At 48.8% G+C, this 13,602-nt stretch overlaps 1 protein-coding gene across 6 annotated transcripts in view; it reads right to left on the bottom strand.

Moving 5' to 3' along the window:
* CELF6 (CUGBP Elav-like family member 6) overlaps positions 1–12,055 on the bottom strand; it is a 36,058-nt gene extending 24,003 nt beyond the window's left edge. For 4 of the 6 annotated variants that reach the window (XM_017895783.1, XM_017895786.1, XM_017895785.1 and 1 more), the window contains exons 1-2: positions 11,510–11,830; positions 7,720–7,802 (exon numbers count right to left, since the gene is read on the bottom strand). In XM_017895783.1, the coding sequence (XP_017751272.1) occupies positions 7,720–7,802; positions 11,510–11,687 (261 nt within the window). In that variant the 5' untranslated portion in view covers positions 11,688–11,830. Of the gene's footprint in view, positions 1–7,719; positions 7,803–11,509 lie in introns of those variants that run through there. The other 2 variants (XM_017895782.1, XM_017895788.1) reach the window with 2 other exon arrangements.
* Positions 12,056–13,602: the final 1,547 nt, after the last annotated feature.

Here is a 13,602-nt window from a genome sequence, read left to right as displayed (position 1 = left end):
CTGAGAGGTAGGCAAGGGCCAGATTAGGGAAGGCTGTGAAAACCGCATGAAGGAATTTTGACTTTGACTTTGTTGTATTTCAAAGGCAATGAGGATCCAGGGAAGGGAAGGATTTTTAAAAAATTTTAAAACATTTTTATTTATTTATTTATTTTAGAGACTGAGTCTCACTCTGTCACCCAGGCTGGAGTGAAGTGGTGCCATCTCGGCTCACTGCAATCTCCGCCTCCCAGGTTCAAGCAATTCTCCTGCCTCAGCCTCCTGAGTAGCTGGGATTACAGACACCTGCCACCACGCCCAGCTAATTTTTGTATTTTTAGTAGAGACAGGGTTTCACCATGTTGGCCAGGCTGGTCTCAAACTCCTGACCTGTGGTCTTACTCTGCTGCCCAGGCTGGAGTACAGTGGTGCCATCATAGCTCAATACAAACTCCAAATCTTGGGCTAAGTGATTATTCCACTTCAGCCTCCCAAATAGCTGGGAATACAGGTATGTGCCACTATGCCCAGCTAATTTTAAAATTTTTTGTAGACACTGGGTCTCACTATGTTGCTCAGGCTGGTGTTGAACTCCTGGGCTCAAGCGATCCTTGGACCTTATCCTTTCAAAGTGCTGGGATTACAGGTGTGAGCCGCTATGACCAGCCAGGAAAGAGTTTTAAGTAGGGAAATCATCTAGTCAGTTTTGTCTTATGAAGGATCCCATAAGCTGTCACTATGTGGAGAAAGGATTGGAAAATGAGTAATTAGAGAAAAGACGATCAGAGGCACAGGTGAGAGGTGAGTGTGACCTGGATAGAAATAAATGAACAGATTTAACAGATGCATAGGAAGAATTAACTGGACTATAGTTCTACTGGATATGTGGACCTGGGAAGAAGAGGGCATATTGGCTGACTCTCAGGTTCATAGCTTGGGAGTTGGGGAAGGTGGGAGTTTGGGGGTACAAGGATGAACCTCTTGGGTTCCTCCTTCCCAGGGGAGGAACCTGAGAGAATAAGAACAGAATCGGGGAGAGCAGGGCTCTGAGCCTTCAGTCCCCACAGAGCAGTGGTGACGAAGGACACCTGGGATTTAGGTATGTTACGTGTGGCTGGAGGAGAAAGAGAGCTGCCCCCATGAGCTTCCTGGGCAACCGATTATATATACCTTATTCCTGCCATGGACAGAGGAGGGACATGGCAGTGGGATGAGGTAATCAGGAGTCCCCCTTGAGGAAAAGAGGACATTGCCTCCTGGGCCAAAAACTTGTCCTGGGACTTCAGGTGAGCTCTTGCCCTGGCTGAGCACCTGTTCTCTTAAGAATTTCCCAGATGGAGTCCAGGCCCATGTCTGCTTCAGAGCCCAGACCTGGAGGGGAATTCAAGGGATAGAATGTCAGAGAGAACAACCTATTCCAGGCAATGGAGTGGGGAAGGTTAGAGGCAGCAGAGACACGCACAGGGCCCTGGACCTTCTGCCCCAGTGAGCAGAAAGGAGAGCAAGACCCTACCTAACTCTCTGCCCTGACTTGTCTAAAATTCCTCCATTTGGGCTCAGCATCGCCCTTTTCAGACTCTTCTGCCCTGATGCCAACTATTCTTTTCACTCAGCACTCACACCCTCAACACTCCCCATTCCATGGGAAGACAGTTATTAGAACCTTCTTGAGGAAGGGAACACTGGTAGGTTTGGGAAAGGTGTCAGGAGGTGCAGGGCAGAGTGGGACAGAAAAAAGTCAAACGTCATCATTTTTAGTAGTTTGTTTTACCTCATCCCCTCCTCTAATTCAACCCACTGTCAAGTCCCATTGGTTCTAGAATCTATGTGGATATCCTGGACAGCTCTGAAGTCTAACCTCTCCTCTCCTTTCCTGGCCTATCTCCAGCTCTAGGCCAGCATCACCATTCATCTGCACTCAAGCAACATTGCACTAAAGGGTAATCCAGCCTCCAGTGTTCCTTCCTTTCCAACCCAACCTTCTTCACACCATAGTCAGAGTAATCTTTTCTTTTTCTTTCTTTCTTTCTTTTTTTTTTTTTTTTTTTTTGACACAGGATCTTGTTCTGGCTGTAGTGCAGTTAGCTCACTACAGCCTCAACCTCCAGGGCTCAAGCAACCCTCCCACCTCAGCCTCCCAAGTAACTGGGATTACAGGTGCACACCACCACACCTGGCTAATTTTTGAAAAATTTTTGTAGAGACAGGGTCTCACTATGTTGTCCAGGCTGGTCTCAAACTTCTGGGCTCAGCGATCCTCCAGCCTCAGCCTCCCAAAGTGCTGAGATTACAGGCATGAACCACTATGCCTGGCCCAGAGTAATCTTTTGAAACTAGTCTCTTACTCTTCTCTGCTTAAAATCCACCTCTGTTCCCCCATTGCAAGTTCCTGTTAAAGCCCAAGATTCTAAGACTGGCTGTCAAAACTTGTGAGTCTTGCTTCCACTGCTGCCCAACATGCACGATTCTCTCTACTCATGTGGAGCCTTAGCCATCTTTGCTAGACACCTTCCCTGCCAGTGTTCACACTGTCCCCAGAATTTCTTGTCTTTTAGGTTTCTAGATCCTCAAATATGATAAAATATGATCATGATTCAGCTCAGATAACATCTCCTCTGCAAAGCATCTACTCCCTCCCCATTTCTTTTTATTCTTTTTTCACTTATTTACTTATTTTATTTTGTATTTTGTATTTTAGTTGAGATGGGGTTTCACCATGATGGCCAGGCTGGTCTCAAACTTCTGACCTCAAGTGATCCGCCCGCCTTGGCCTCCCAAAGTGCTGGGATTACAGGTGTGAACCATCGCACCCGGCCTTTTCCTTTATGGTTTGACCCTGGGACTCCCTCCCCAAGTAAAAGTCTCTCAAGTCTCTCTTTTACTTGCCCAGATGTATGCCCCAGTGAGATGCAATGAGGCTCATTTTTAAGAAGCATCTTGAGGGCAAAGACTCAGACTCATTCATGAAGTGGTTGCTAGCACACGCAGTGCCTTTCTGTAAATATAAAAAGGCACTCCCCAGCCCTGGGATGAGTGAGAAAAAATGTGCTCTTTCCTCTGGGCTGACAAAGCCTTGAAATAATGAGCATGACTTGGTCAATAGAGCATGGCTGGATTTTTGCCCCCATCTGCCCTCTGCACCCAAGCTGTTTTGTGCAGGGTACAACCTGCAAAACCAAATGCACTCCCTCACTCAGTAAAATCTGCCTCCTTCACAGTGTTTGAAGGGATGGCTTCCCAAAGGAAGGGAAGTCAGGAACAGGGAGATAAACAAAGAGGGAGGCAGCTTCTGCATCCCAGAAGTGGGGCTGAGGCTAGGCCTCACCTTCTTCAGGTGGATTCTGGAGCATAAAGTGAGGCTAAAAGAAGGAATTCTGGCTTCATCAGGAAGAGGCTGCAGGAGGTGGGAGCCAGGTGGGACAGATCAACCGAGGTTTGAAGGAGTTCTCAAATAGTGAGGCAAGCTTTCATAGGGACAGAACATGTCAGGGGACAAATGGAGAGGAGCCAAGCAAGAGAAGGTGTCAGTCCATCAGAATCCATGACATTCTTGGCCGGGAGTGGTGGCTTACACCTGTAATCCTAGCACTTTGAGAGGCTGAGGCGGCAGATCACTTGAGGTCAGGAGTTCAAAACCAGCCTGACCAACATGGTGAAACCCCGTCTGTACTAAAAATACAAAAAAAAAATTAGCCAGGCGTGGTGGCGGGTGCCGGTAATCCCAGCTACTTGGGAGGCTGAGGCAGGAGAATCACTTGAACCCTGGAGGAGGAGGTTGCAGTGAGCTGAGATGGCACCACTGCACTGCAGCCTGGGCAACAGAATGAGACTGTGTCTCAAAAAATCCCAAAAAACAAAAAACAAACAAACTGTGAAATTTCCCCTGGGGTTTCAGACTTTTCTCTTTGGGGGCTGACCCAGCCTTTTCTGGTTCCATGGCGACAGTCCTGCCTGATGCCAGCAGGAATTCAGATTAAAGTCTTGTCCCTGCTTCTCCAGCAGGTGGCAGCTGTGCTCAGGACCCAGTGGTAGCAGAGAGCTGGGCAGTCCTCTCTCCATGCTAGTGGGCCTAAGGCCAGGTGACTAAAGTTGCTGCTGTCCCTGGCAGGCCCAGAGGAAAGATTGATGGCACAGGCATTGCTGGGGCTGGCCAACACAGTCATTGATTTTCATTTAGGAGAATAATTAAATATTAATTTTCACTTTGTTAAGCTGGAGAGGGCGAGTAAAGCCAATGCTAACAGTATCAGAGGAAGCTGGTCCATGTTGGAGACCTGCAGATGGAACAGTGAGAGGGGGAAGATGTCCCCAGTCACCATTCTCTCCAGAACCTAAGACCCCTGTCTGCTACCTAGTTATCTCAGGTCACAGTACAGTGGTTAAGTGAATGAGTTCTAGGGCCAGATTAACTGGGCCCAAAGTCCAGATACTCCCATTATTAACTATATGACATTGGGCAAGTCACTTGATTCTTATGACTTAGTTTTCTCACCTGTAAAATGGGAATGCCAATAACAATACCTTATTTAGGCCTGGCACGGTGGCTCATGCCTGTAATCCCAGCACTTTGGGAAGCCAAGGTGGGTGGATCACTTGAGACCAGAAGTTCAAGACTAGCCTGGCCAACATGGCGAAACCTCATCTCTACTAAAATTACAAAAATTAGTTGGGCACGGTGGTGTATACCTGTAATCCCAGCTACTCAGGAGGCTGAGGCAGAAGAATTGCTTAAACCCAGGAGGTGGAGGTTGCAGTGGGTCAAGGTCACGGCACTGCACTCCAGCCTGGGCAACATCACAAGACTCTGTCTCAAATACAAACAAACAATCTTCTTTATGGAGGATTAAATGACTTATACAGTGTAAAGTGGTAGGAAGACTAAGTATCAATAAATGCTCATTAATATTATTTGCTTTTCTCCTCCAGAAATTCTCGCAGTACTCTAAGGGCATCACAGCCCTTATCTCAGGTACCCTTGACCTCATGGAGCTCTCCAGGTACCCCTTATCTAGCAGAGCCCTGTGTCTTGTGGAAGAGAGATGTTTTTCCTCCCAAAGTTTATCTTAATTTTTTTTGGGGGGGGCCCTCCCATTTCCTGTCAGGGTAAAGCCTGGCATTTAAAGTTTCATCTTCAACTGCTGCCTTCTGTAGATCTTCCCTCCAGCTTCCCTCCATGCTCATGTGGGCCTCCCCTACAGTGCCAGCTGCATTTCACACCCACCTGTTCCATCTGTGTCTGCACCTTTACCATGCTGTTTCCCACATGGAATGTTACAGCTTGTCTCATTGACTCTCCGTTCTAGCAGCAGAAGTCATTTGCTCCCATGGTTAGATGAATGATGAGTTCTACTCCTACTCCTACTAATGCTGCTGTTACTATTACTGTTACTATCACTACTACCACCAGCTAACTCGTATTAAGTGCTTATTTTCTGCCAAGAACAGCATTGAGTACTTTAGTTCACCTAATGACTTAGTTCATTTAACCACGACAACAACCCTATGAGTTTAACTTTACAGATGAGAAAACTTAGGCGTAGCAGTAAAGACTTGCACAAAGTCACAAAGCTAGTGAGTGGTGGGACCTGGATCCACACACAGGTCTCTCTGACTCAGGAGCTTGCATACAGAGGATCAGTGATGGTGACAAGTTGGTGTTACTTGGCACTTAGTCCCCAAAAGTGAGGGTCAAGGTGCTTCAGTTACTGTGATTGGTTCTAGGAGCTGTCACCCCATTAACAGCTTGATTAGCTTTTGGTGAAGCTTGCTCCATTGCTTGGCAGCTTCAATTCAGAGAAGTAACTTCTTTATACTGAGCTGAAATCAGTGTCTGTTTCTTATATTAACTGATCCAAATCTTGCCTTCTGGGGCCACTCATAGAAAACCAAACCCCTCTTCTAGAATCTGAAGGTAGTTACCCCAACCCCAACAGTAGTACTTATTGAGATCTTACTCTGTGCCAGGCACTTGCTAAGCCTCAAGTAATCCTCACTACAGCCAAGTGAGCTAGGTGTTAGTATAACCCATTCCTCATATCTAAAGAAACTGAAGCTCAGGAGTCCAAGTAACGTGCCCAGAGACACAGAACTGACAAATGGCAGAGCTGGAATTCAAATCCAGTGGGTTTTTTGTTTGTGTGTGTGTGTGTGTGTGTGTGTGTGTGTGTGTGTATTTGTTTTTGAGACTGAGTCTCACTCTGTTGCCCAAGCTGGAGTGCAGTGGCATGATCTTGGCTCACTGCAACCTCCGCCTCCCACGTTCAAGTGATTCTCCTGCCTCAGCCTCCCAAGTAGCTGGAACTACAGGCATCTGCCATGTCCAGCTAGTTTTTGTATTTTTAGTAGAGACGGGGTTTCACCATGGAGGCCAGGCTGGTCTCGAACTCCTGATCTCAGGTGATCTGCCCGCCTTGGCCTCCCAAAGTGCTAGGATTACAGGCGTGAGCCACCACACTCAGCCTCAAAAACCAGTGTTTTTAATTATTAGCTTATGATGCCTCCTTATTAAAGTCCTTCTAAGCCCTATCTCCTCCAGTTAAATCATCCCAACTCCTCCAAACTATTATTCCAAATATATCTTGTGCCTTTACTTCATCCTCATCTCTCCTTTTTTTTTTTTGTTTTTTTTTGTTTGTTTGTTTTGTTTTTTGAAATGGAGTCTCGCTCTGTCGCCCAGGCTGGAGTGCAGTGGCACGATCTAGGCTCACTGCAAGCTCCACCTCCCAGGTTCACACCATTCTCCTGCCTCAGCCTCCCAAGTAGCTGGGACTACAGGTGCCCACCACCACGCCCGGCTAATTTTTTTGTATGTTTTTAGTAGAGAAGGGGTTTCACTGTGTTAGCCAGGATGGTCTCAATCTCCTGATCTTGTGACCCACCCGCCTTGGCCTCCCAAAGTGCTGAGATTACAGGCGAGAGCCACCGTGCCCGGCCAACTTTATCCTCATCTCGTTCTTGTAGGCAAACGACTCTCCTAAATCTGAGGCCCAGAACTGGACATAGTCCCAAGTTTGGCCTGTTAATGGCATTTAAATAGTGCTCTGTTCTAGACACACCGTTTCTTGGACAAGAGAAAACAAGGCTGTACAGCATGACTTGCTCTTGGTAAACCCATGCTAATTACTAATGATCACCCCTTCATTCTACCACATGGTCAATAGGTCCCAACTTGCCTCTTGTGGAGTGATTATGCATTAGCCAAGACCAGACCAGGTACCATTGGTGCCTATAAGCCTAGTAGAATCATGTCTCCCCTAACTTTAGCCGAGTGTTTGCAGTGTGGAGGGAAGACAATCTTAGTGAGTCAAGACACCAGAAAAAACCATTACAGGAAAAGGACTAGAGAGAAGTGCCAGCAAAGACCCTAGAGAAAAAGGGATTCCAGTCCAGCAGAACCTCTACCCCATGTATCTGAATACCTGCTCACACCAGTGACAAGTGACGCCCAAAGCCATAATCTGAGCCAAGTTGAATAAATTCTAGCTTAGCCCACAACACTGATGTCTCTCCTAAATATGGGTGGAGCGCCTGGCCCAAGGATCTTGAGCCCCTTTTTTGAGTGAGAAGATTGGATATAACAAAGAATTTGTTGCTCTTCGGGTATAGGAAGCCGTCTCCTAGAAAGATGATTCTGCTTCTAGTTCTTAGTCCCAACCCAGCCGCCACATGCTGCTTTGGCATGCACACAGGGCACTGTCCCCAGCCTGAGGTGATTCCCGCCCCCCAACCTGGAGAACTTACCCCTGGCAGGGTCTTCTGCTCGTGCAGTGCACTCTGGGCCTTGAGAGCAGAGTCCCGGGCGCAGTAGGTGAGGAAGGCACAGCCTGAGGAGGAAGAGGCTGGCTCAGGGAGTTTCCTGAAACCCCCAACTATTCTTCTTTGAAATACTCCACTAAGTTGACAAACTTAAGGCCACTCTCCTTTAAACAAGGACTCTGCTTTCTGAGAAGCCTTCTCTGCCTCCCACTTCTGGAGAGAGGGGCTTCCTGTGCCTGGGGACCAGTATCCCAGGCTCTGGCTGTCTTTCATTTGCTTCTGGCATCCTGCCCAGAGAACATATGTACCCACACCCAGTCACATGTGCATACAATCCCACATCTCCCCTCCCCACTCCAGTCATAAGTCCTGTTGGGGTTAAACCTCCCTAAGCAGCTTTATCATCATCTTTAACCCAGACTTCCCCTTCCTTTTTGGATTCAGACTCATGGAGTCTCCCAGGATCAGCCTCAATTCCTTCTCAACTCAGTTTCAGATGGGAGGAGGCAAAAGAGTAAAAGAAGGGTTGGGGGCCAACCCCAGCACCTCCCAGCTCTTTTCCATATCTCCCTCCCCTAAGTTTGAAGCTGGGGAATGGATTGATTTGAGACTTAGAAGATGGGATTGGTTTAATGGCTTCCCATAGGTGGTAGTTTCCAGGGACCCCCTAATCCTGTTCAAGGATCTTGATCTGTCAACCCTCCTAGGGCTTTGAGGTAGGGCTTCTTAAAGAGTTATTGTGCCCCAAATCTGGCTCCTCTAAAAGGGCCAGCAGATATGGGGCAGCGAAGAGGTCTAGGTTGAGCCAAAGTGTCAAGTTCAGCCCTCTCTTTGTTCAGCCTCAGGACCTGTAGCCTGCTAGGAAGCACTGAAGCAGCACTCTCCTCCTTTCCAACAGCCACAGAGCACTCATTCATTCAGAAAATATTTATTGAACACTTACTTATTATGGTGGGGCCTTTTGATGAGCTTGGGGATAGAGTGGCAACAAGACAGACACATTCCCTGCCCTCATGGGGATTAGACAAATCATGAGGGGCCACTAAACGAGTCCAAAGGGCTGAGTAATATCTCTAAGAAGGCATTGAGTCCTCAAGAACAAGAACACTGAGTCCTTAACAATCAGGTGATGAAAGGGACAGTGATTATTTCAGACAGAGGGAAAAGCATATATGAAGGCTGAATCAAGAATTTGGTGTGTTGGGGAAATGGATAGAAAGTTAGTGTGGTTGGAGGCTGGTGCATGGGGGCAGAGTGGCTAGTGAGGTATGCAGGAATCAAGTCATATGTAGCCTTGTGGGCCTCAGTCGGATTTTGAACTTTTTCCTAAGAGCAATGGAGAGCCACTTTAAAGGGTTTTAAGCAGATCTGTGAGATAAGATCTGTTTTCAAAAGGAGGCTTCTGAGTGTAGGAGGGAGAACGACTGAAGGAGGAGAAAGTGGATATGGTGAGCCATTAGGAACTTGGGGCAGATTTCCACTTAGACCTCAGCATATTAGAAAGGCAAATGGGACCATTTTTTTCTGGCCTCTTCTACAGGGCTGCCCCCTTAAGATGGGTTTATTGTCGGCCATTCATTGAGTTAAAGGGAACTTAGAGAACTGAGCAAAACTCTTATCATATCAACAGGGAAACTGAAGCCCAGAGAGTGGGTCAGTGGCAGGGCAGGATTTGGAATGTCTTAACTCCCAAGCTGGGGTTGTTTTCAAAGCACTTGGGTAACAAGTGGCTGCCTGCCTCGGTATCCAGCCATCGAAAGGAAAATGAGTCACTGTTGCTGGGGGGAGGATGAGGAAGATGTTGACTTGGAGACCCTCCACAATCATCTTGGAAGGTAACACTTGCCTTGGAGAGTTTTGATTTAGTTTGGAAATAAATCACCAAACACCTGATTCCACTTAACATTCCTGCTGTGTCTTTTGCCACCAACCCATATCACCCGACATCCAAATCGGGCAGGGTTGCCTGTCTGAAAGGCTCAGGGGCCCAGTTGCTGCCTAAAGAAGCCCCATGTGGACTAGCCGGGATGGAGGGTGGAAGAATGAAGGGAAGAAAAGACAGAGAAGCATGGTTTGAGAGACAGATGAATGAAAGTAACAGACAGAATTAGAGCTAAATGAAAAGAGAGAGGATGAGGGAACAGTTCAGACTCTTGATAGTGAGAAGAGTGAGATTTAAGGGTATTCTATACACTTCCCTTATTGTACAGATGGTCTACAAAGATTAGCTTTGTACTTACATACTGAAATCAATGTCTAAAAATAAGAAAATGAGTTGCTATAGAGGGATGGACAGACAGGCAGGTAGTGGGAGTGCATTAGAAGGAATCTAGAGGGTGTGGTATTGTTCTTTCACACACCCATTAACACAACCCCACCCCAAAGGGTGGAAGCTGTACTCCTAGCCAGACAGTCCTAACCCTTCTATTGGCATTTTCTCGAAGTGCCTACATTAGTGTGCCGAGGAACCCTACAAGGCCTCCAAGTTGAAGAGGTGGCAGTCTGATTCCAGCTCTCAGTCCTTAGGAATGTACCTTAAGCTGTTACGCAAGGCCCACCACTCCTCTCTTAGGAAGATCATGGAGGATAGTTGGTGACTCTTTCCCAGCAAAAATGTGAAACCACAGCGTGGTGGTGATGGTGGGGGAGGATATAAGAGGGTTTCTTCTCAAATCATCTCCCCTTCTCCTGCCCATGTATGACATGTGACTCTGGCTCTCTTACTCCAGCCCTGCTTAGACAGACTTTTCTGCATGTAAACAAGCCTCCTCCCTCTCTCTACAGGAAGAAAGGGGTGTGGCCGAACAGGACTGTGGTTCCTGTGTCTCTCTAGAAAGGGCAGGGAGAAGATCTCCTTCTGTCTCTTCAGCCTGACTCACCCTGAGAATGGGTCTGGATTGTGACCAGCCTGTGAGGGAGGGAAAGAAGGAGGCCATAAAGAGGATTGGGGAGGAGCAAAGAAGAGGCACAGGAGTAGGGGGATTACAGAAGGAAAGAAGTGTGGATTCAGCTGAGGGAAATCCAAGAGGAAAGGGACACAGGGTGGCAGGAGTTCCCAGCTGAGGTCAGGGTTCTGAACTGGAATCAGAAGAGGTGGACAGCATTGGGATTCTGGTAAAGGGCAGGAGAGATTGGGGCTGTGGTTGAACATGAGGGGGTATTTGGAACTGAGAGCCTCCTGGGAACTGAATTGGATTTTGTGTTAGACAGGTCTGGGTTCTGAAGAAGGGGAGGGTTTGAGTCTCCAGTGTTTTAGGTTGGCAGTCTGAGAGTCAAAAGAAGGCTCTTGAGGGGGATGGCCGGACTAGGAGGCCAGAAGGAGGGGTGCAAGTCCAAGATATGCATGTGAGTTGTTAGGCCTGAGTGAGGCGCCACCAGTTGGAGGATTCAGGAATGTTTGGGTTCAGGGTTTGGGAAATTGAGGGTATTCGAGATCTAGAAGGTGGAGTAAGTTTTCAAATTCCGGAATTTTAGGTCTGATGGGAGAGGTGGCGGAGAGGTCCAACTGAAAGGCAGGGACTGCTGGGATGTGAGAGGTGGAGGCCAGGAATTTGGAGGTTAGAGTGGAGAACATGTTAGGGGACCACAGTGATAATCAGAGGGAGGATGTCAGAGAGAAAATTCTGTGATTTGGGAAGGGGGCTGGGCTGAGGTGGGGCTGATATTGGACTGGTGTTGGACTGGCTCTCGGCAGGGCTAGGGCTGGGGCAGGGCTGGGGTCGGGCCACACTCTAATCGGACTGGGGTTGGGCTGGGCTGGGCTGACCCCGCGCACCTTTGTGGAGGCCGGTGAGCCGGTCCTTCAGCACCGTCAGCTCGTAGATGCGGCCGAACTCCTCGAACAGCGGCTTGAGGTCCTGCTCGTCCAAGCCCCGCGGGATCTGCCCCACGAAGAGCTTGATGGCGTCGTGGTCCTTCATGGGCACGGCGGGGCCGGGATGTAGCCCGCTCATGCCGACGCCGCTGTCCGCGGTGCTGAAACCCAGGCGCGGGCCGGGGCCAGCGGGCTGCGCTGACCCTCCCGGCGCCCGCGGCCATGTCCCGCCTGTCGCCTCCCGCTGGTCCCACCGGTCCCGCCTGTCGCACCGTTCCCTGGACCGGTGGCGAGGGCCAGAGGGGAGGGGGCGGGGCCGGGGCGGGAGGCGGGGGGGGCTGCTCAGGGTCGGGTGCCGGGTGAGGGGCGTAAGGGGTGGGGGCGGCTGAAAGGGCGGGGCCGGGCGGGGCGGGCCCGGGCGAGGTGGCGGAGGGAGCTGGGGTCGGCTGAGGTCCCGTGCGGCTCTCTCTGGGCTCCCGCCCGAGCTCTCGCCGGAGCCCGAGCCCCGAGCCCAGCCCCCGGTGCTTGGTGAACGGCAGACAGCGGCCGCCGAGTGCCTACGCAAATGATGCATTGTAATAAGGAACACGGCCCATCCAAGAGTGGGAGTTGATCGGGCTCGTCCGGGGGCGGGAGGGCCGGGCTCACCGCGCCTGCTTGACATGGCAACCGGACCCTCGAAAGGCCCTGTGTGTGTTCGAGTGTGTGGCGGGCGTGGCCGTGGATCGAGCGTGTGCGCCTTGGGCCGCGTGAGGGGAAGCAGCTCGTCATGCGTGATGGGTCTGCCGGAGTTGGATGCTAATCCCACTGCACACACTGGCACAACAGAGGCACACGCCAAGCACACACAGCCTCCAAACGCTCCGCCGTGCCTACGGGGGTGGAATGGGGATTCCCTTCTCCATTCCCACTATCAAGCCAGTCCCTCGAGCCAATCCCAACCCGCCCCAATCACACATCTCGTCCTTTGGGTGTCTTTACCACTTTCTTACAACCCTAGCCTCAAACACGTTCGCTCCCTTGCAGCACTTAAAAAAAAGAAAGAAAAAATAAAAAACCCTTAAACACCTCCTTGAACACGGATTCCTCCTTAGGAGAGGCATGGAACTTAGCCGTATTTACTCATAACCCGTTATGCACCAGGTGCCAGGTTCATCCCCAGTTCGGGAGTTCAGGAGGTTCTTTTTCCGGAAAAGGAAGCTGAGGTTCTGAGGGCAAGCAGGTAAGGGCCAGCCACCCCAACCATTTGTTGGCCAGCCAAAAGAAAAAATGGAAATCGGACCATAGCTGTGGTCAAATATTTAAAAGATACAAATCAATTACAATTTGTTAAATATGTTCCCCCTCTTATTTCACAAATACAGGTTCAGAATTAACGAATGAAAGAACGCACAATACAGCACGCTTTTATAGAGCTGAAAGTGCAAAATTATCAAGCTGATGGAATTTTATTACTCCTGCATATGTCTAGGTATTCTCTTCATGGATCAGTGATGTTTGCACAAAGTAGTAAAAACAAGTTTGGACAAAGATGCATACTTCATAAATTATATATTTATTCCATAATGTATTTCATGCCCTCTTTCAGTAAAAGTTGCTAATTATTTTAATAGAGGATTCTTTTTTTTTTTTTTTGATAAGGTTCTCATTCGTCCACCACAGGCTGAGCGTGTGCGATCTAAGATCACTGCAACCATCAAACCTCCTGGGTTCAAGTGATCCTCCCCACCTAAGCCTCCTGAATAGCTGGGATGAAGGGCACGCTACCATGCTGGCTAATTTTTATTTTTTTTTTTTTTTTTTTTTTTTTCAGAGACGGGAGTTTCACCATTCTGCCCCAGGCCTTGTCTAGAACTCCTGAGCTCAAGTGATCCCACTCACCTTGTGCCCCAGATGCTGGATTACAAGAGTGTGCCATCTTTCACCTGGCTTAATAGAGATTTTATACGTAACTTGTGTCTCGACTATCTCTAATAGAAACTGCGGAAACCCAGCAGTAGCAAGTGGAATCACAAAAAGTTCTTAAACAATAACTCAATCCAGAAGCGAATCAT

This window comes from Rhinopithecus bieti, unplaced genomic scaffold (genome assembly GCF_001698545.2).
Source record: "Rhinopithecus bieti isolate Rb0 unplaced genomic scaffold, ASM169854v2 scaffold_27022, whole genome shotgun sequence".
Taxonomy (NCBI): Eukaryota; Metazoa; Chordata; class Mammalia; order Primates; family Cercopithecidae; genus Rhinopithecus; species Rhinopithecus bieti.
The sequence above is the reverse complement of the archived record's forward strand: the minus strand, read 5'-3'. Positions and strand labels throughout refer to the sequence as shown.